Source organism: Trachinotus anak, unplaced genomic scaffold (genome assembly GCF_046630095.1).
Source record: "Trachinotus anak isolate AG129_WGS33_773 ecotype Australia unplaced genomic scaffold, CSIRO_AGI_Tana_v1 ptg000016l, whole genome shotgun sequence".
In the NCBI taxonomy this organism is placed as follows: domain Eukaryota; kingdom Metazoa; phylum Chordata; class Actinopteri; order Carangiformes; family Carangidae; genus Trachinotus; species Trachinotus anak.
This window is the reverse complement of record NW_027273867.1, coordinates 18,316,550-18,336,113: the sequence shown is the minus strand read 5'-3', so window position 1 is coordinate 18,336,113 and position 19,564 is coordinate 18,316,550. Positions and strand designations below refer to the sequence as shown.

Genomic DNA, 19,564 nt, shown 5'->3' with positions numbered 1-19,564 from the left:
GTTTAAAAGGCACAAACTCGGTCTGAGATACAGTAGAAAACAGTATCTTATAATGAACAGAATCTCCCAGTATGAAGAGACATGAAGTGGCCCACATTTGATATTGATTTAGCGTTTATGGAGGATGATGCAGAGACGCCGCTGCCTGGCAGACTGAGCTCAGGGCGGCACTGCTCAGAGAGAGGCAGGACAGACTTCCTGGTTGGCTCTGCTGGGTTTTGTTGTCCCACCGCCCGCAGAGCCTTGTGGACCAGACAGAGAAGCTAGGCCTGTGTAAGAGGCTCGGTCCTCGGCTGTAGCTCACACACGGATAAATACGCCAGCGAACACTTCGTCGAAACCTCGGCGGCACCGAGAGGGGGAGCCGAGGCGAGGGGCCGTGGAGAGCAGCTGCCCGGGGATCAGGGGGGTTAGCTGGGACTGAGCTATCAGGCGGAGCCGCGGAGGAGACTCTCACTCTCAGCTGGGTCTGTTTTAACTTCACAAGCCTCCAAAACTACGTGAAGACTTCAAGAAACTTTTGAAGACAAGCCAGGGGACTGCGAGGTAGGTTTTTTTTTATAGAAAGCAGACTCGTCACTTTTAAATAATTTAATATAACATACAGTGTGTGTCACAACTGGAATCCAGATATCCCGCTCCAGCTGCCGCTGTCAGGCTACTTCCTGCTCGGGTTTACGGCATTAGCACTTTCTGGAAGTTCATTTATTATAGCCCATTATAATACCATAATAACTGTACAAGCCCTGTTAACCATTGCGAAAGGTAAACTGAGCAGCAGAAGAGGCTCAAGGCTCAAGGGCACAGCATCAGGGCAGCTGTGCTCAAAGACACAAATTTGAATTTCCTAGTTAGTACTTATAAAGTTTTCCAACATACTTTATATCTTCTCTATCCTCCACTGAATCAAATAAGCCAAACTCAAAAAGGGTGTAAACAAAGTCACCAGTCATTTCCCCATCATCAACACAGGGCTGCAACTAACAGTCATTGTCATAATCAATGAATCTGTCGGTTATTCATATTTTATTATTTTATTCTTTACAGGTAGAAAACATCAAAGTGGGGAGTTTGTTCTGAACTTCAATTTAGAAATTTGACTTTTTTTTTTTTTTTAACATTATAAATAATGAGTGTTGGCTGAATATGACCATTTCTTGTATGTGACACAGTGTTCGAGCCTCTCAACTCTCACAGTGAAACCATCACACAGTAACTGCAGTTTGTTGAGATTTCAGATTGTGCAGATGCATTATAAAAACGCAATTTCTAGTTACCACAATAACCACAACAGATGTATGTACGTGTGTGAAGTTGTGACAGTGGATGTGTTAAAAGTGGAAGGGTGTGCACTGAGTCAGCATATGTACAGGTCCCAGATTTTTTTATGCTATATCGGTGCAAATTTCTTAGTCTGTATAATGTCAGAGAAGAGGACTTTATGGTATCTCCCAGTTATCTCCCAGGTATCTTATCATACACGATCACATACTTTAATCTGAAAGCAGCCTTTATCTAAAACGGTCCCTCCATGGTATTTAGGCACAGTGACTTTGATAACTCTGACTGCAGGTCTGTCTGCCGAGCACGAACACCTCACCTGTCAGTATCAGTTTTTTTTCCATGTAGTTAACCATGTCACAGATTTCGGTACAGCAGAATCACAGCTATCAAAATGTAGGACCCTGTCTATATACTAGGCAGGCATCACATTTGGTAACTGTGACAAAAATGTGATTAACTATGATAAAAACAACTGTGTTGGCAACAAAGCTGTTTTGTTTTCCAGTATCACAGTAATAACTGCTGAGCCATTATGATTGTCATGTGTCTATCAGCTCTTGTGAAACACTCTTTCTTGGATTTACCGTAATATACCAACACAGAGTGACATAAATTGTTCCCGTTGTTTAGTTTAGTTCCCACTGTTTTCTTTACTAAGCTGCCAAATGGGGTTAACCAGAAATGCGAGATCACATTAAACCATGTTAAACCAGGAGGTCAAATCTATCTCCCTCTCATCTCTACATCACGTCTCTTCATGCTTCCGTCCTTCCTGCCCACATTACTTTGCAGCGTCACTCTTTGCTCTCAGTTGCGTTGAGATGTATTCCAGCTGCAGGTAATCAAACATACCTGTGAATGATTAACTGAATATCAAACTATGCCATGTGTACATTAGGAGTTAACTCACTGCTGTAATATAAATCTGACATTTTCTCGTCCTGTATCTTACAGGACTGCAGGAGCATCATGTTTAGTGGCATTTCAGCAGCTCTCAACCGTTGTGTCTTTTCTTTGGGTTGACATAATTAAAGAAGTTCTGTAAAGTGTTTCTGTTTCAATGAAGTCACAGTCATTCACTCAGAGAAATCCATAGACTCCACTACAAAAGAAACCATTCACCGAGTTGACGGTTGTTAATGAACCCTGGTTTCACAGTTAGTTTCACTTCAGGTCTTTCATGACTTTTCATTGTTGCGTGTTTCTGTCTTATCCGATCATCTGCATTTTCAGTAAACATTGTTTTTAAGGCTGTCTCAGTGTCTAAGGGAGTGAATCGTAAAAGCAAACCACATAACAATTACATGGCAAGTAGTTATCACGCATCCTGCATCCCCCTCCTTGGAACCAGTTTTACTCGATCTGTGTGACTCCCACCAGCCGAATCAGCTCGACAGTCACATGAAGGACCAGCGGTCAGCTCGACTGATAAAACAAAGCATTCTTTAATAAGGATTTGTCGAATATCTTGAAGCACATTGACCTTTATTAAAATTGAATTAACCAAGCTAAAAGAGTGTATGCCAGCCTAAAGGTTGGGCAATAGGCAGGGTACAAGGATAATAGACATCTAAAAAATGATAGAATACAATGGAAACTCAATCAATAGCACAATAATCCCAAAGAGTGACGAGACAGTAGTACATCAAATAAAAAGATTTTACCTGATTAAAAACCAGTAAAAACATATCACAAAGGAAATACCCTCACATATGCATCATATTATTCTCTTAACCTACTCTAATGTAAACGCATGTTATGGTAGAGACTATGAGAGGCTAATAACAAAAAGCTGCACCATAAATAAATCTAAATTTATAAAAATGGTCAATGTGCAGTAACTATGTCGCACAGGTTGGGCCACAGTTTCACACTGTGACTTGACAGATCGTCCCTATTTTGGTAAAAGAAATGAATTAATTTCCACTTTAATCAATTATTGTGCTGTATTTTATTATGCATTAATGATGCATTAATGTGTAAGCAGCGTGTTAATGTTGCACTGAAGCAGGTTGAGCTCCTTTTTCGACTGTTTAATTTTTAGGTAGTTTAATCTAGACAGTGCATCAATTTTTAAAAATCATCATCCGCTCAGTATGAAAAATCCTCATCCACATAGTAACTACTAGCTACAGCTGTCAGATCAACATAGTGGAGTAAATGTGGTTCATATTTTACTGCCACTGGAGCCAAGAAAGATGGCTCAATAATCCTCGACTTGCAGTGAAAGTGATATCTGCAGACACCTCCCACTGAGCCCCACTGCTGCTGTGTGATGACAAGTGTGGTGAAAAGGGTCAAGAGGCCACTCTGCAGGGTTTGGGTCAGGAGGAAAGAGTAGGAAGTGCATTTTTATCAAGACAAAGCCCCAGTCCGCCTCATGTTTTCGGAGTTGGATTGCTGGAATGGCTGAAGTCTTACTGATGGATTTTATTTTAGGATAATCGGAACCAGGCGGATTCACATGATTTACCATCCTCTGTTCATTTTCAGACCTATTGTTTCATCCTTGTTTCCATATTTGTTTTTCCTGGTGTAAAATAAATTGGTTTATGTTTCAAGAGTTTGCTATATAATCTTAGCATCCAGTCCTGTACAAGTATGCTGTATATTGTCTTCTATTTGTGGCTCCGTGAGGCTGTATTTAGACACGGTGGTGGTTGAAATTCCAAATTTCTGACCTCATGGTGGCGCTAGAGGAAAAGTCAGAGGATCATTAAAGTCAGTAGGCATCATCCTCTGTGGACCATGAGTGTCTGTTCAAAATTTCCCTGCAGTCCACTGAATAGTTGTTGAGACATTTCAGTCTGGAACGACAGTCTGACACTGCCATCCACAAAAAGGATAAAAGTAAAACCTAAAAAAATAGGTCATATTTCAAGAGATGAAGTGAACAAGTGATGAAAGGGTTTATTTGGTTTGAAGTCGTGACAGAAGTGAGGAGGTCTTCAGGTTACAGAGAAGGGGACAGGGTCTGTGAGAGATCAAGACTTGGGCTTCAATGGACTGTGAGATGTTTCTGTTTAATCCAGAGATGACTTTGATTAATTTGCTCCCAAACGTACTTTATCGCTTTCATTCTGGTTAAATTTCTGTCCTCCGGTAAGTGTGCTTCGCTGCCCAGTCTATCTGCGTATAATAGCAAGGCCTATTTTTGCCTTTCTGACATTTTATCCCCTTTGAAGTCAATTCATCTTTGTCTACACACACTCAGACCTGCTCAGTAGCTTATTCATGAGCCTCGTCTCCAAACAGAGCTGGACACACACTCAAGCTCAGTGCAGCTCAGGATGACTGAAGCCTATTCTTGTTGAAGCATTGTTTTGTTTCTCTTTTAAGACCAAATGGTGAATTACAGCCTCTCAGGTCTGACAACAACCTCTTCTTTTTGCTGTGAGAGGACCCTGCCTGGATTGTGTGGCCTGTCGGAATTAGAGCAGGCTGTGTTTGTTCCTCCTTCAGTTAATGCTTCCTCCTGAGTATTTTCCTCATCCTGATTTTCTTATTCACTCTTATTAGCCTCCATCTTTGTTTATATTCCTTGAGGATGAAGTGTACTGATTAGTCCCTTTACACCAACCCTCAGTTGTTGTGGTACAGTGCTCTAGCACTGTGATATTGCAGTCATGTAGACAGGACGTCCTCTTGTTCCAGCCTCTGGACTGTGAGGGTTTGTTTTTCTTTGTCTTATGTGAGAGTAAATGTCCAATTTTAGGGTTTTGGATTGTTGGTTGAAATGTCACCACGGATTCTGGGAAAGTGTGGAGGGCATTTGACTATTTTCTATCAAATAATCAAAAAAAAAAATCAGCTCTGATACTGATAGTGAAAATATCCTTATTTGCAGCCCTACACACACAACATCCCTCATTGACACAGATTTAATCCAAATCCCTCGCCTTATTCTCTAATTCCCTTTTTTCTTTCATTTTCTTCCCATCTCTCTGCTCCCCCTCTTCCTTTCCATCTGCCTCTCATCACTCCTCGCAGTATGCGGTCGGAGCCACGGGCGTTGTAGAATGAAGAGCCCGGCGCACCGCACCAGGGACATAGAGCGGCAAGCTGGCTACCTGAGGCCCGAGCACTGCGCCCCTCCACCGCCCCGCACCAGCTCAGACACCATGTGGTTCATCCGTGACGGCTGCGGCATCGTGTGCGGCGTCATCACCTGGCTCCTGGTCTTCTATGCTGAGTTTGTGGTGGTGTTCGTCATGCTGCTGCCTGCCAAGAACGTGGCCTACAGCCTCTTCAACGGGGTGCTCTTCAATGGCCTCGCCTTCCTCGCCCTCGCCTCTCACGCCAGGGCAATGTGCACAGACCCGGTCAGTCAGACTCTGGCACCCTGATTAATGCTTAGGATGGGTGTCGGCTGTTTAGCTAACCACTTTCTCCTAGTGCTCTGCAGAAGACTTTGGTTACTTTATTTGAAGAGAGTTGATTAATCGATTAGTCGACTGACAGCAAAATAATCTGCAGCTATTTTTTAAAATCAATTAATGATCATTTTTCTAGTGAAAATGTGATAATGAATTGAAAATCTTTGGGATTTTGTTGGTTGGACAAAAAAAGGGCTTTGAGAACTTGTGGAAAAATATTTTTCATTATTTTATGACATTTCATAGACCAAACGATTAATCATTCAAACAACTGGTAGATTAGTCAATATTGAAAACAGTTGTTATTTTTCAATAGAAAATGATTAATTGATTAATTAGGAAAATAACATCCAGATTAATTAATGATAAAACAATCGTTAGTTGTAACCCTGGTATACAGGCCATATTACATCTGTCTACAAACTGTCTCTAAATAATAAAACATGCAACCCAAGATAAAACTCTAGTTAAAAATGTCTTGTAGCTTTTGCAACTGCATTTGTTCAGTGACACAGATTTACTCCTGAACTCATTGTAAAATCTGTAAGTGTACAATTGATATCAACAGTTCATATAATTATTAGATGAGAGAAGAGTAGACATTTGAGTTTGAGTTTTGAGTTTTTTGCTGTTAGGGAAAATTTCTATCACAAAGGAGCTCCTGCAGCTAAATAAATGTAAAGGAAACGTGTCCAATCACATCTGATGTAATAGAAACTAAGACTGAGTGCCTTGTCAACACCTCTTTTCTCCCCTCTCTCCCAGGGAGCTGTGCCTAAAGGGAACGCAACCAAAGAATTCATCGAAAGCCTGCAGCTCAAACCGGGACAGGTGGTGTACAAGTGTCCCAAGTGCTGCAGCATCAAGCCTGACAGAGCTCACCACTGCAGGTACAGCACTCACTGCGTGAATGTGTGTGCAGCTATTAGGAAATGTTACCAGTTTTCATCGCAAACTCTGCAACTTTTAGGATGTGGGTCTGAGCAGGCAGAGTTCTGCTGAAGTCTGCACCTCACTGAGGAGATTCCTAGTGTGACTCACTGGGGACTCCTCTCCTCATCTGTGTTTGTTCCTGCATCGACTCTCCTGCCCCATGTGTGTTTTTCCTGATAGTTGCTGTATAATATTTCCCCGTTGACTCGGTAGCTTGATAATAAGGAATTCCCTCTGTGGCTGCTCAGCAGGTTTCCTGGGATCTGGAGACAAAAGTGCAAAAACACCAGAGAGTAATTGAATTTCAAAGCCAGTGAGTGACTCTATGGCAAAGACAAAATTGAGTGTTTTGTTTGACATCATGAGTCATCCCTGTAGGTGGTTCAGATGACACACCTGTCTCTAATAACCCATAAAAATAATACCTTAAACACAGGGTGGCATTTTTATGAATATAAGTATCCCACAGAAAAACAAAGCACACAGGTAAATTGAGTGTGACTTTGTACTTTGTCAGGTGATAGATTATGAGTTGTCAGGCCTTACAGGCCAGATAGATAACTCCCACCCCTTCCTGTGTGTCTTTCTGTGATTTACTCTGATAAAAGTTACATATATACTACATTCAGATTGATCTCTTCCCTGCCCAAAGTTACGGTTTTTCTTTCTTTTTTTAATTCCATTTTGTCATCGTTATTATGTACCTGTGTATCCACAGTGTGTGTAAACGCTGCATCAAAAAGATGGACCACCACTGTCCCTGGGTGAACAACTGTGTCGGAGAAAACAACCAGAAATACTTTGTGCTCTTCACAGTGAGTCTTTAACCGCCACTCCAGGAAAATAATGTCTCACATTTGTGCTCTCCTCTTTCCCCATAAATATCTACTATATTATAACATATACTTTGTTCCAGCGTAATTCAAAATGGAGTCCCAAATTTTCTAAAACACTGATGGTTTGTCATGTAGCTTCCGGGGCAATGAGTTGAGTTATAATATAATATCTTGTTAACATGAAGTCTTTGTTTTGTTTTTCAGATGTACATTGCACTAATATCCTTCCATGCACTCATCATGGTGGCTTTCCATTTTGTGCTGTGCTTTGAAGAAGACTGGACAAGTGAGTAATACAATGTAGAATTACCAGCAACTTCATGTGCAAATATTGTTGATCATACCCACAAAAGACTGACTGGGGTGGATATTCTTAAAAAATGAAGCCGAAACTCTGTCACATTTATTTCAACTTAAAGAAAAAGACATTTTTGAAAGCAATAATTAGATATTCTTACAAGCCATTTTTCAAATTTCATTTTATTTTTTTACAATCATTTTAATTAGCGTATCTCCTTTTACACAACTAACAAACTAAAATGAAAACTCTTTTTCTCTTCTTCATCAGAGTGCAGTAACTTCTCTCCACCAGCAACTGTCATCCTCCTCATCCTCCTGTGCTTTGAGGGTCTTCTCTTTTTGATCTTCACTGCAGTCATGTTTGGGACTCAGGTTCACTCCATCTGCACTGATGAGACGGTGAGTGAAACAGCAGTAATTTCACTTCCTCGTCGCTCTGCTCTGAACCTCCTGAAAATGAATTTCAGTTGCATCAGTGTCAGTGAGCTGATGTATGGGACTGCATCCCATCATTACACAGGAACAAGAACGTTTATCTGAACATTGTTTAGGGAGCCAGAGTGTAACCATGATTTTAGAATACATTGGTTTTTTTTGTTGTTGTTTTGTTTTTGAAGAAATTGTACTTGCAGCTACACTTTGAACACAATATGGATTGGAAGTAATTTTGTGAGGTTTCAAATTTTTAGTCCAAAAATCAGTGAATTAGGGAGCAGGTGGAAGAGATGTGCAGTCGAACTCTTGCATCTGCTAAAGCCATTGTCATGATATGAGAACACTAAAACAAAATTGGATGAATAATTTCATTTATTACATTATATTTATTGGACCAGAGCAGCTCACCTCCTTTAAAACATATGGGTTTATTTCACAATTTCTAAAAAAAAAAAATAGTCTGAAATAATCTTGGACATGTTTTCGTAGACATTATGCCACAAGATGCTGCACTTCATTGGAATTTAAAAATGAAGGAAAGGTTGTTTGGTAATATGCAGAACAGTCTCAGTCTCAACTAGTTTATCTGTTTAGAGTGCATCCAAACAAACTGTCGTTTTAATGAAGAAGTCAGTCAATAATAATTGCAGTTGATTTCATGCTGCATGCAGTGCGAGTAGTTTCTCACACATCAGGAGGACCCCATGAAGTGTATTGCCTTGCTTAGAAGTTGGTGTGCAGCCTGTTGCCTGCAGCTCTTCATCCAACAGCTCACTGTGGCTCCTGTGACATGGTGACAAATTTATTGTGTTTCTTGTGTTTGCTCCATTAACAATCAAAGCAACTGTACAGAAAGGTAATTACTGACTGTAACTGCATTGAATGGCTGTTGCTAAAAGGCCATCAATAATATCTAGAATGGGGTTTGATCTCTTCCCTCTTTTGATCTCTTCCTAAATTTCTTGTCATCTCTCCACTGTTATTGTGCTTATAAAAGCATTAATGCAAAAAAAAAAAAAAAAAATACTAGGAAAAAGGGACACACTACAGGGTCAGTGATAGAGGTAGGTTAATCAGGCTTGGCAAATGTGTAGGTCTTTTTAACTGGAGAACAGTTTGCAGTGGAGCTGATGTCAGTTCTGACATCCTGAAATAAGTCATAATGACAAAGGTTAAGGCTTCTAAATTCATACAGTTTGTTCACTAAATCAGAGCACAGATGTAAATAGGAGCATGTGATTCATTTACAGCCTCCAGGCAGGTGGAGATTACTGCATCGTCTCATCATGTATCTGCTCAAACCACCCACGAGGGTGACTCACAGTGTCATAATATTCACTACAAAGATCATCTATTTCGGTCAATTTCAGTCTAATGGAGCCTGCAGTGCCCTGCTTGTGTGTGTTTGTGTGTACTGTTATTACACATCAGCAAATACTGGGTGTGAGTCACCTAACCCTGATTAGGAGAAAACAAAGAAAAGCCTCAACATGTTTCATTTTTAATCCGTTTTCCTGTTTATTTTCTGTTGGTACATTAAATTTTAAAGACACAGTGTTATCTTCACAGCTGACACGGTTGATGATTTGCATGAGTTTTGAATATGAATTAGTGCTGGAGAATCATATCTTCTCATGTCTGTCATATCTTACCCCTGCAGGGTATTGAGCAGCTGAAAAAGGAGGAGCGACGATGGGCCAAGAAGTCTAAATGGATGAATATGAAAGTGGTGTTTGGCCATCCGTTCTCTGTAGCCTGGCTGAGTCCGTTTGCAACACCCGATCATGGCAAGGCAGACGTGTACCAGTACATAGTGTGAAAGCTGGAACCTTAACTGAGCTCTGCTGCTGTGGACTTAGACTGATCAGTCTGGTCCGCCTGTTGGCTGGACCTCAACGAGCATGAACTCCACTCATCCACTTAAACTCTTTCTTTCATTTATTTCATTTCGTTTCAGGGTATTCTGTTGTAAGTCATAACACTTTTTTTTTTTTTAATATTGTCACCTTTAGATTTTATGGTTTCCCTCTTGGTGCTGACTGAGATTAATGAGGTGTAGCTGTACCAAAAAAAAAAACAAACTACCATCTCAGACTAAGCAGTGACAACTTGACAAGAAGCACTTAAAGAGTTGGTGAAACGACACCAAGAGACTGACTTCTGCCTCCTCCAGACTGAAGTTTCCTGCATCATTTCCTGCTTCCAGTACTAAACAATGTGAACTGAAGTCCAGAATATTTTTGCTCTAAGCCGCATGGTCCAGGTGCCAAGACGGTCACCTGGTGTTGTCATCCTATAAACATCGTTGTTGTGATCCTGTCACCTCTTGTTTTCCTGTATTTTTGTCGATGCAATAGTCTCTTGCTGGATGCTGGATGATTTGCCTTAGAACAGCATATTAGTGAACAGTGGCATCTGCTATAAAAAAAATATATATATTATTTTGCCTTAATGTGACAGTCAGGATGAGACAGGATCACACTGGTTGATACTATTTTGAATGATTTGGTTGTATCCTTTGATGCCAGACGAGTGAATATGTTCAGGTCATCTAAGGAATGTTATCTGAGAGTAAATTTTTATCAAGTTTTAAAGAACATTTGACTTTTCCTGGACTGAACCCCACCTATCTGGCACTGGTTACAGAGGCTATAAGATAGAGCATTAGCCTCACAGTGGCCAGTTAAAGTTATAATCCTTAAGATTTCAGTCGTAGTTGATTTGGTTACTGATGGTAGCAGCAAGTGTGGTTTAATATTCCAGCAAACACTCAATGAGCAGCTGCTTTGTCGCAAATATAGCAGAACTGGTTAATTTGTTTACAGTGCAGCCAAACAAACAAACTCATACTGTTTCAATGAAGTCAGTCACTTAGAAATTTTACATGATGCCATAAACAACTGTGATCTGATTTCACGCTGCACATAGTGTAAGTACAACACTATGGGTGCTGGGTGACATGCTTACCCCATTTCCTGTGAATCCTTCATGTGTGTGAAGGCAATTTGAATCCAGGGCCGGAATGATAGCCTCCACCACTAACAATGCAAACTGTTTTACAGAAAGGTCATTTCTAAATGTCAATATTGAATGGCTGTTGCTGAAAAAAAAAATACAGATTTATTTATTTTATCACACTCTTAAGGATTCTAACTTTAAAATCTGAGACTTTGCAGGTGAAAAAAGTCTTGTAAAATATTGAAAGTTTCAGTTTTAGAATCCACCAGGCAGTTTTACCAGTGTCCTTTTGATTATTTGTCAAATGTGTGACGACCTCTTTGCTTGATGACCATCACAGTCACCAGCTCAGATGGAAAGTCAGGGAATTAAGCAATACACATTGGTCTCTGAGTGCACTGACCCTAAGTGTGATTCACTCAATCTCAATTGATGGAAATTTCTTCTGGATAATCCAGTTTGTCATAGATTGTAGTTGTGAGCCTGACTGGAGGGGGGAAAAGCCTTACAGGATAAAGTGCTGATTAAAGTTTAGGGCAGTGGAAAACGTTCACTGAGGCCTGAAAGGCCATGCTAGAAATGCACATTTTAACTGTCACAGCTCTGGACAATGCCAGGCCAGCCAGCGTGAAGACTGGATTTTTACCTTTGCTGATAAGATTTTGATGAAAATGGGGAACAGGCCACTTCAGAACATGTAACACTAAAAAGGCCTTTGCTCCAATGTGTTTGAAAGCCTTACTGTAGTATAAATCATGCTTTTGAAGATGATGAATTTAACTATTAGAAACATACCCTACATGTTGCCAAATTGAACGCTTAGTGAACGGAGGCAGTGAAGTAACCAGTTCAAATGTAGAGCATTGTCAGGAATGACATTTTCCTTTTAAAATCACTGGAGTTTTTAAAAATTGTAAAAACGTTACGTTTCTGTGGAGATGCAACAGTTGCTATCCAGTTTACACATACAGGACACCAGCTTTCTTATTTTCCTTGAATTGTTCAGTATGTTCTTTGTGGTCAGGTATGAAAACTATTTGTAGTACTTACTGTGGACCACATGTTTTTGTTTTTTGTTCTTTTTGACTGTGGTATTTGTTTAAAGGGGAATGAAATAAAACTACATATGTGACAACTTTCAGTTAAGTTTTATTGATAATGTATTTACTCATTTAATAAAGTGTCTAAATAACTACAAAAAAAATCATTATTTAATATCTAATATTTTTTTTCCAAATACAAGTAGAGATTTCTTAAGTATTGAGTAAATATTTAAAAGGGAGCAAAGGTTTAAAATTATAATTTCCAATCAATCATTCTATGTTAAAATTTAAGTATAAGTGGGATTGTCTTCATTAGACAGTTTGAATGCAAAGAAAGGACATTGAGCAGTGAGTGAGTTCAGTTCCTGTTTGCTGCAGGAAAACACAGGATGTACACTGGATGTAAAACAGCTCCAAGAAGCTATTCTGTTTGAAGCGTGAAGCTGTTGTGAAGATGTACTGAATAATATCTGAGTGACTGAAACAAGAACCTTGTTTGTCAGATGAGATGTTTATTAAATAATTTAAGTGTTTCTTCTCTCAGTGGAGATGACAATTTACACTCAGTTTTAAGTGTTTCCTATTAACAGAATATATTTACACCTTTACAAACAAATATTTCAGATACAGTACTCTGTAAAACACATTATGGTTTATATCAGAGCTAACAGACTCTCCTTCTAATCACACTGTCTTGATTTGTGTTAAAAGTTCAACATAATGTTAAATTTGTCAGTGCAGCAGCCCCCAGAGTACAATGATGACCGACCTGCATGGACTTAAGGTTAAGGATTGCCAATAAACTAAAACAAAATCATTCTCTTTTCAATTATTCTTGAGTTTCCCTTACTCAATATTTCAAAGACTGAGAGTGAGAAAAGCTTGTTCCCACGAAGAAACTCTGGTGTCAACAGTTCACCTTCAGATTGCTAAAATCTTTATTGATTCCATGATTTGTGATAAATTTACTGTTATTTTCTTGCAGTGCACCACATTAACTCATCAATGTCAGGCACCTTGTCAGGTTAGGATCACATTTCAGTATTTTTCTAATCTCTCTGTACAACCACATCTACAGTTTACGTGCACATGGATATGAATACATCAGACTCAGGGCCATGCCACTGTCACAGAGCTGTAAATGTGGCTGCTGCAAAGCTCTGATTGGTTATATTACAGTGAGAGTGGGTTCACAGGTAGATGGTTTACCCTCATATCATGCCGTTAACCGGAGAAAAGCCAGGCACCAAGATATTTTCAGAATAAAAGCAAAGATTACAGAAATTAAAGTTGTGTTAAAAGAATCATTTCACATTTTGGGTGAATATGCTTCTTCTCTTTCAGTAAATGTGTAGCTGGTGCCGGGAGAGAGGTTAGCTTAGCTTAAAATACTTGAAAAAGCTAGCCTGGGCTCCTCTGTAAAACCAGAAAATGTTTACACTTTCATTTTTGCACTGATTAAGCAAACAAGATATAACACGTCAATTAATGAGCTTCAGAGGTGGATTTTGTCACCTTCAGACGGAGCCAGGAACAGCTGCTTCCCCCTCTTTCAAGTCCTGATGCTAAGCTAAGCTAACTGGCTGCTAGCTCTCATGTTAATCAGACAGACATGAGAGTGGTGTAGATTTTCTTTTATCTGATACTAGTAAGGTAACACGTTAGTATGCTAGCTCACTTCTCTTTAAGTCTCTTCCTTTGCACAAATCTCCTGTTCTCTCTTCTGAATTGTGCCTTTGAGTAAAAGGTTTTCCATAAGTAACATAAAGCTAGTGCTAGTGTTTTATACTTCAGTCTTGGTACAGATTAAACATAATGTTTCAAAAATAAATAATACACAACACACTTTAATTTCTATAAGAGTCTTGAATCTTGTAACAGCATTTAAGGGGACAATTAATGAGCTAATTAAGGTGCTGGTAGGTGAATTTTGTTTTCTTTGAGAAGAGCCAGGCTCGCTTTTTCCCCGTTTACAGTCTTCATGCTAAACTAAGCTAATTGACTCCTGGCTACATATTTACCCTACAGACATGGGAGTGGTATCAATCTTCTCATCTTACTCTTGGCAAGAAAGAGAATAAGTGCTTTTCCCAAGTGTATTTCCCAAACTGTCTAAGTACGCTTTTAAGTAACACAACACACCCAGGATCCCAAAACATGGAGGCACAAACAACTGAAGTCACTTCTGATGTCGCTGCTTGTGTTTGGCTGTGAGTGATCTCCACGGCTGAAAAATCCTGCATGGTGAGTACGGCCATGCAATGAAACACCGCTTAGCTGGCCTTTAATATGAGAGCTGTGCAGTCACATTGTCTCTGCAGTCACATTAATAGGGATGCGTGTAAATCACATGATACAAACCTGCACAGCAGCAGTTGGAAGGACATCTGATATACTTGTGCGCTGCTGCTGTGGGATATTACAGACAGGTATCATAGCTACCGTTATGCATTTAGATTATGATATGTATCCAAACAACAGCAAAGTGTGATTTTAAAACACCATTCAGTGAAGCAGCCTTTGATGTCATGTTCAGGCAAATCCCTGTGTACTACAGTTTGATTACTTAGCTGATTTATGCTAACAGGAACCTCCCTCTGGTAGCACGTATTGCCATTTCCCATGCCCAGTTATTAATGCACGAAGCTCCCTCGCTGTTACACACATCACAGTGTCATGAGATTTAAAGGAAGTTTAATGTTATTGCATTCTCGCTGACAACTCCAGGGATGTAGAGGGAAGCTTTTAATGAAACCAGGTGTCTATTAAACTGACAGAGATGATGGGCGATGGACTGACAGTCGTGACATGCAACAGAAAATATGAGATTGCAAATGCAGTGCACATGAAGCCCAACAGGCAATCAAAAAGGCTGTGAGACGTCTCTGATGCCGAAGAGACAGTTTGGAGGCGCAAGTCACGAGTTTAATAAAATGAAGCAGCTCACAGGGACGTCACTCGAGTCAAGCGAAATGACGCTCCAGGATGCTTTGGTGTGATTTATCGGAGTTCAGGCCTCGGTAGGAACATGCACACGTCTATCGTGAAATGGAAGACCAGCTGCCTCTGAATCAAAACATGTGTCATGCTCATATCTTGAGGTTAAGGTTCAAGCTATCAGGAAAGGCAAAGAAAAAGTAAAAGAAAGACCCTGGCAGAGGGCAAAATCAGACCAGGGATGAGCCTTTCAGTGCTACATCAGTTGGATTATTACTTGTGAAAGTACACCTCGTTAGCTTCGTATATTACATTGCCTTGAGCATGCATAAAATGTAGAGTCAGTGTAGGATGTTTACAGTGAGTGTCATTCTGACTTAAGAAGATGTGAGAATTAAGAAAGCTTTGGTGATCTCATGGCTGCAACACATAAACGCACAGGCGGACAGATGTTAACATCTTGCACATAGTAAACAATGCTATTTGCCCATAACTCATGAACGTACAGGTCCTCAGTTTATATCCATGCTGTGTGTTATTTTCCTCTCCCTTTAAAAGAATTGTTTGACCCCTGAAATATGCTTATTAGCTTTCCTGCCAAGAGTCAGACGAGAGGATCAGTACCAGTCTCATGTCTGCAAATATGAAACTGCAGCCAAGAGGGGGTTAGCTGAAGGTGCATTTTGACTGATGGTCAAACATAACAAGTAATTTGAGCATGTTAATACGTTGCTTTTTTACTATTTTCTGACATTTTACACAGTGAACAATCAATTGATTATTAAACTAACTGTCAGATGTATTGATGATGAAAACAACTGTTGGTAGCAGCCTTACAGTTCTTCTATGATGGATTATTACAACCTTTCCCACGTTTTCTGTGTTTTATTTTCTTGACACAGAAAAAATTAAAGCAATTCACAGTGAAAATGACAAAGCACTGGAGGAACTTTTACAGCCTGGGAAAGTTCCTGGAGATTAGTTTTTGAGAACGTTTCTGGAACTTTTGCTGGAAAAGCACCTTAAGATAACCCCCACTCTCGACTGTAGTTTCATATTCAGCATACAGACATGAGGTCGACACCAATTTTCTAATTTAACTCTCAGCAAGAAGGTGAATAAGCACATTTCCTAAAATGTCAAACTATTTCTTTTAGTCTCTTCCCTTCCTCTGTTATAGCTCACGAATGGTTTCATAATGGTTTTCAGAACGTGACATAAAGCTAGTATCATTTTTGCTTCATTGTAAGCCTGTGGATAAAGATGATTTTACAGCTTCTGGAGAAACTGGATGCAGGCATCCATATGCTTGTCTCCACCAGCCCGACTGTAGCTGCACCATGGCCAGACTGGCTGAGAGCCAGCACCTCCTCTGATTTCAGAACCAGCAGGGTTTCACAGCCTGCATGGCCACTAACTGAAGGATGAAGAGTCACTAATTCAAAATAAGGCCAAAATTAGAGTGGCATTTAGTCAAACTGTTTAAGAAAATATATGACTGGAAGGTTGACAACAACTATCTCTTAGTAAGTTATTGTTACAGTAAATACGTGTTAAGCACACGTACTTGAGTTAAAGTACAAAATACACTAACTGCAACTGTTGTTTTCAGATTTCACTACACTTTGGCTCGATGTTAAAATCAGAGGAGTTGCCAACCAAAACACACCACATACCACAGCCAGCTGGAGCCAGGCTGAACTGAACTAGTGGAGACCAGACATATTATTCATCCTTATTGGCAACTGCACTCTGTTGTCCATCCTGTGGTGAAACCCTCTGCAGTACCAACAGACCAGAGAAGGTCAGAGAGATCCCAACCCACCACAATGTTATCTGGGCTTCACCAAAGATCAGCTGGCCTAGGAAAGCCTGCAGAGGTGAAAGAAATTAGAGCGTCCTTAGTTAAAGTAAATTAGTTTCCACAATTCAATTTAAATTCAAAGCCAATGAGGAAATCTTAATGAAATATGTTAAAAAAGAAGCTGAACTTTGACAAGAAGTTCCTGTAAGACAGCTACACCACTGCGAGTTATTTTTGAATGTAGTCCAGCCTACTTTCTAAAATAAAGCATGTTACATAAGGAAGAAATGATGTAATGTCCTTCAAAAATTGTGGTAACTTACACTCCACTACAATCTGATGTGAAATATTTAGCTTAGAGGACAACTACAAAGAAATAAGAGGATTTGTAAGAGAGGCTGCTACTTACGGAAGATATGAAGTTGGAGGCGGTGGTGGTCACAGTGGTTCGGGTGGAGGAAGAGGAATACCTGAGTGCTTTGGCGAGGAAGGTCCACATCACAGCGTTGCAGGTGAAAAGGAGTCCGCCACACAGCAGCCTCAGAGGGATGTGGAGCTGGAAAATACAAACACAAACTTATACAAGAAGCTTGGGACAACTGATTCTTGTTATTCTTTGTCTGCTCGAACGTGGAGGATGTGAACACACTGCATTGTGCAGTGCGTCTACTGGTGTATCCCACAATTCTTTGTAATGTATGTCTATAGCAGTTACACTGCTGCAGCAAAATATACAATACTTGACTCGTAAAGGTGATTTGGCCCAGACCAGAGAGGTGAAATGTGTGTATTCTTAATCTGAAAACCCTGTAGTCATTAATACAGTGGAAGAAGTAAAAGTAGAGTTAGAACCAGAAAATATTTTAAATAATTTATGTTTTTCAGTATTTAATTTGCTGATATGTAAAAATACCAAAAAATTCTCAAATGTGAATATTTTTCTCTGTTTAGTACAACAGTAAACTCAAAATCTTTGGGTTTTTTGAAATAAAACTAGGCAATTTGAATATATTGCAATACTAATATATTTGTACAGCACATTTCATACAAAAAAAATGCAGCTCAAAGTCTGTGAACACTAGGAGAAGAAAAGAGGAAATGAAAAAACAAGCAGGTAAAGTTGCTATGAAATCAAAGAGTAAGAAGGTATTTAAAAACAGAAATTTTCTGCACTGAACAATCAATTGATTATTAAAAAAGTATCTATCGGGCATACTGATGAAAAATAATTCTTAGTTGCATCAGGTTTTCTGTGTGTTAATCACTTGACAGAAATAATGGAAGCAAACTGATAAAACACAACATTACAACTAATTCAACTAATCGATATAAATGAAAATAGTTCAAGTCTTAAAACTAAATTCTGACAGGGTCCATCTGCATGTCCTTATAGTTTCCACTGTAGGCTACTTAAGTGGTCATTTCTGACAAGTTTGATATTGAGAATTTTGTTAACAGAAATGATGTGGAGTAAACCTGGGTCTTCTGTGGACCCAGACCTGCTGCCTGCTTTACTCAGCCTTGAAGGTATGATGCGTTCAAATATCGTGGTGCATATCTAGAGCGTTTATCCTGCAAACCTGCAGACCTGATTCGCTATTTATGTTAGAGATCACTATTTGACCTATGCACTGTGAAAGGCGTCATTCTCCGCTTGAAGGTCATAGGCTACAGGAAACCTGACCCCGTTTAGAAGCTACCAGCTCAACCACGCTGACAGGATGCGAGTTATAAAATAACGCGATAACACGCACATCGCACTCGCAGGAGCTGCAATGTCATGCGGTGATGCTGCGGATGGTGCTGATGCTGAGGGATGAGGCAGTCGAAGGAGGAGAGGACCTCCTCCGTGAGAAATCACCCCGCTTGCAGGCATTCGCGTCGGCGCTGCAGAATTCACACCCACCCTCACTGCGTTAATAATTCACACGGACTGCGGCGACGCCTCACCCGGTCACAGGTGGTAGTTTCGTCCGCTTGTCTGAATTTCCGCTGCTCTCCCCACGTCCGGAGTCCGGTTTCGCAGACTCCCTTCAGGTAGTCGGCCCCGAGGGACAGTTTGGCCGACGACGACGCCACGGCCCCGAGGAAGCCCGCCAGCAGTGCATAGAAAACTCCCGGGAACATGATGATGGCAGCCGAGGCACATTATTTTCTAATCCATCTTTACATCTCTGCTGCTTCCTGCCGCTGCTGCTGGTCCGGACTGAGCTGCCTGCATGGCTCTGTGTGTGTGTGTGTGTGTGTGTGTGTGTGTGTGTGTGTTTCACCGAGCACGTTTTCCTGCACTTTCTATCGACAGCCGTCCGGTGGCAGTCACACAACACATGGTCAACCCCGGGTAGTGCAGTGGTTGGACTAAAACGCCCCTGTGGTATTATGGGAATTGTAGTTCCATCATTTTATAATAGTGACTGAAAAATGACTTGGAAGCAGCAATAAACATGTCTCCAAATATGATGGAATTATGATAAACTAAAGATATATTATTATTATTATTATTATTATTATTATTATTATTGGCCTACTTAAGTCACATTTTTAGTGCATTTTTACAGTGCAGTATTATAACTTTTACTTGTGTATTATTGAATATTTCTTCCACCATAAATGTATTGCAGTACACATATAAATTTAAAAATACTAAAGTATAGTCTA

The 19,564-nt window shown here is 40.1% G+C and overlaps 2 protein-coding genes across 2 annotated transcripts; one reads left to right on the top strand and one right to left on the bottom strand.

Annotated features, from left to right (window-relative positions):
- The first annotated feature begins 188 nt into the window (after nucleotides 1-188).
- zdhhc3b (zinc finger DHHC-type palmitoyltransferase 3b) lies at nucleotides 189-12,263 on the top strand. Its single transcript, XM_071499363.1, has 7 exons — nucleotides 189-546; nucleotides 5,275-5,606; nucleotides 6,426-6,550; nucleotides 7,312-7,408; nucleotides 7,634-7,715; nucleotides 7,998-8,128; nucleotides 9,825-12,263. The coding sequence occupies exons 2-7, from the start codon at nucleotides 5,304-5,306 to the stop codon at nucleotides 9,981-9,983; spliced, it is 897 nt and encodes a 298-aa protein (XP_071355464.1). The 5' UTR covers nucleotides 189-546; nucleotides 5,275-5,303; the 3' UTR covers nucleotides 9,984-12,263.
- A 1,749-nt stretch (nucleotides 12,264-14,012) lies between these two features.
- Nucleotides 14,013-19,157, bottom strand: LOC139633604 (transmembrane protein 42). Its single transcript, XM_071499370.1, has 3 exons — nucleotides 18,857-19,157; nucleotides 17,316-17,462; nucleotides 14,013-16,974 (listed from the first exon to the last, which is right to left on the bottom strand). The coding sequence occupies exons 1-3, from the start codon at nucleotides 19,031-19,033 to the stop codon at nucleotides 16,828-16,830; spliced, it is 471 nt and encodes a 156-aa protein (XP_071355471.1). The 5' UTR covers nucleotides 19,034-19,157; the 3' UTR covers nucleotides 14,013-16,827.
- Nucleotides 19,158-19,564: the final 407 nt, after the last annotated feature.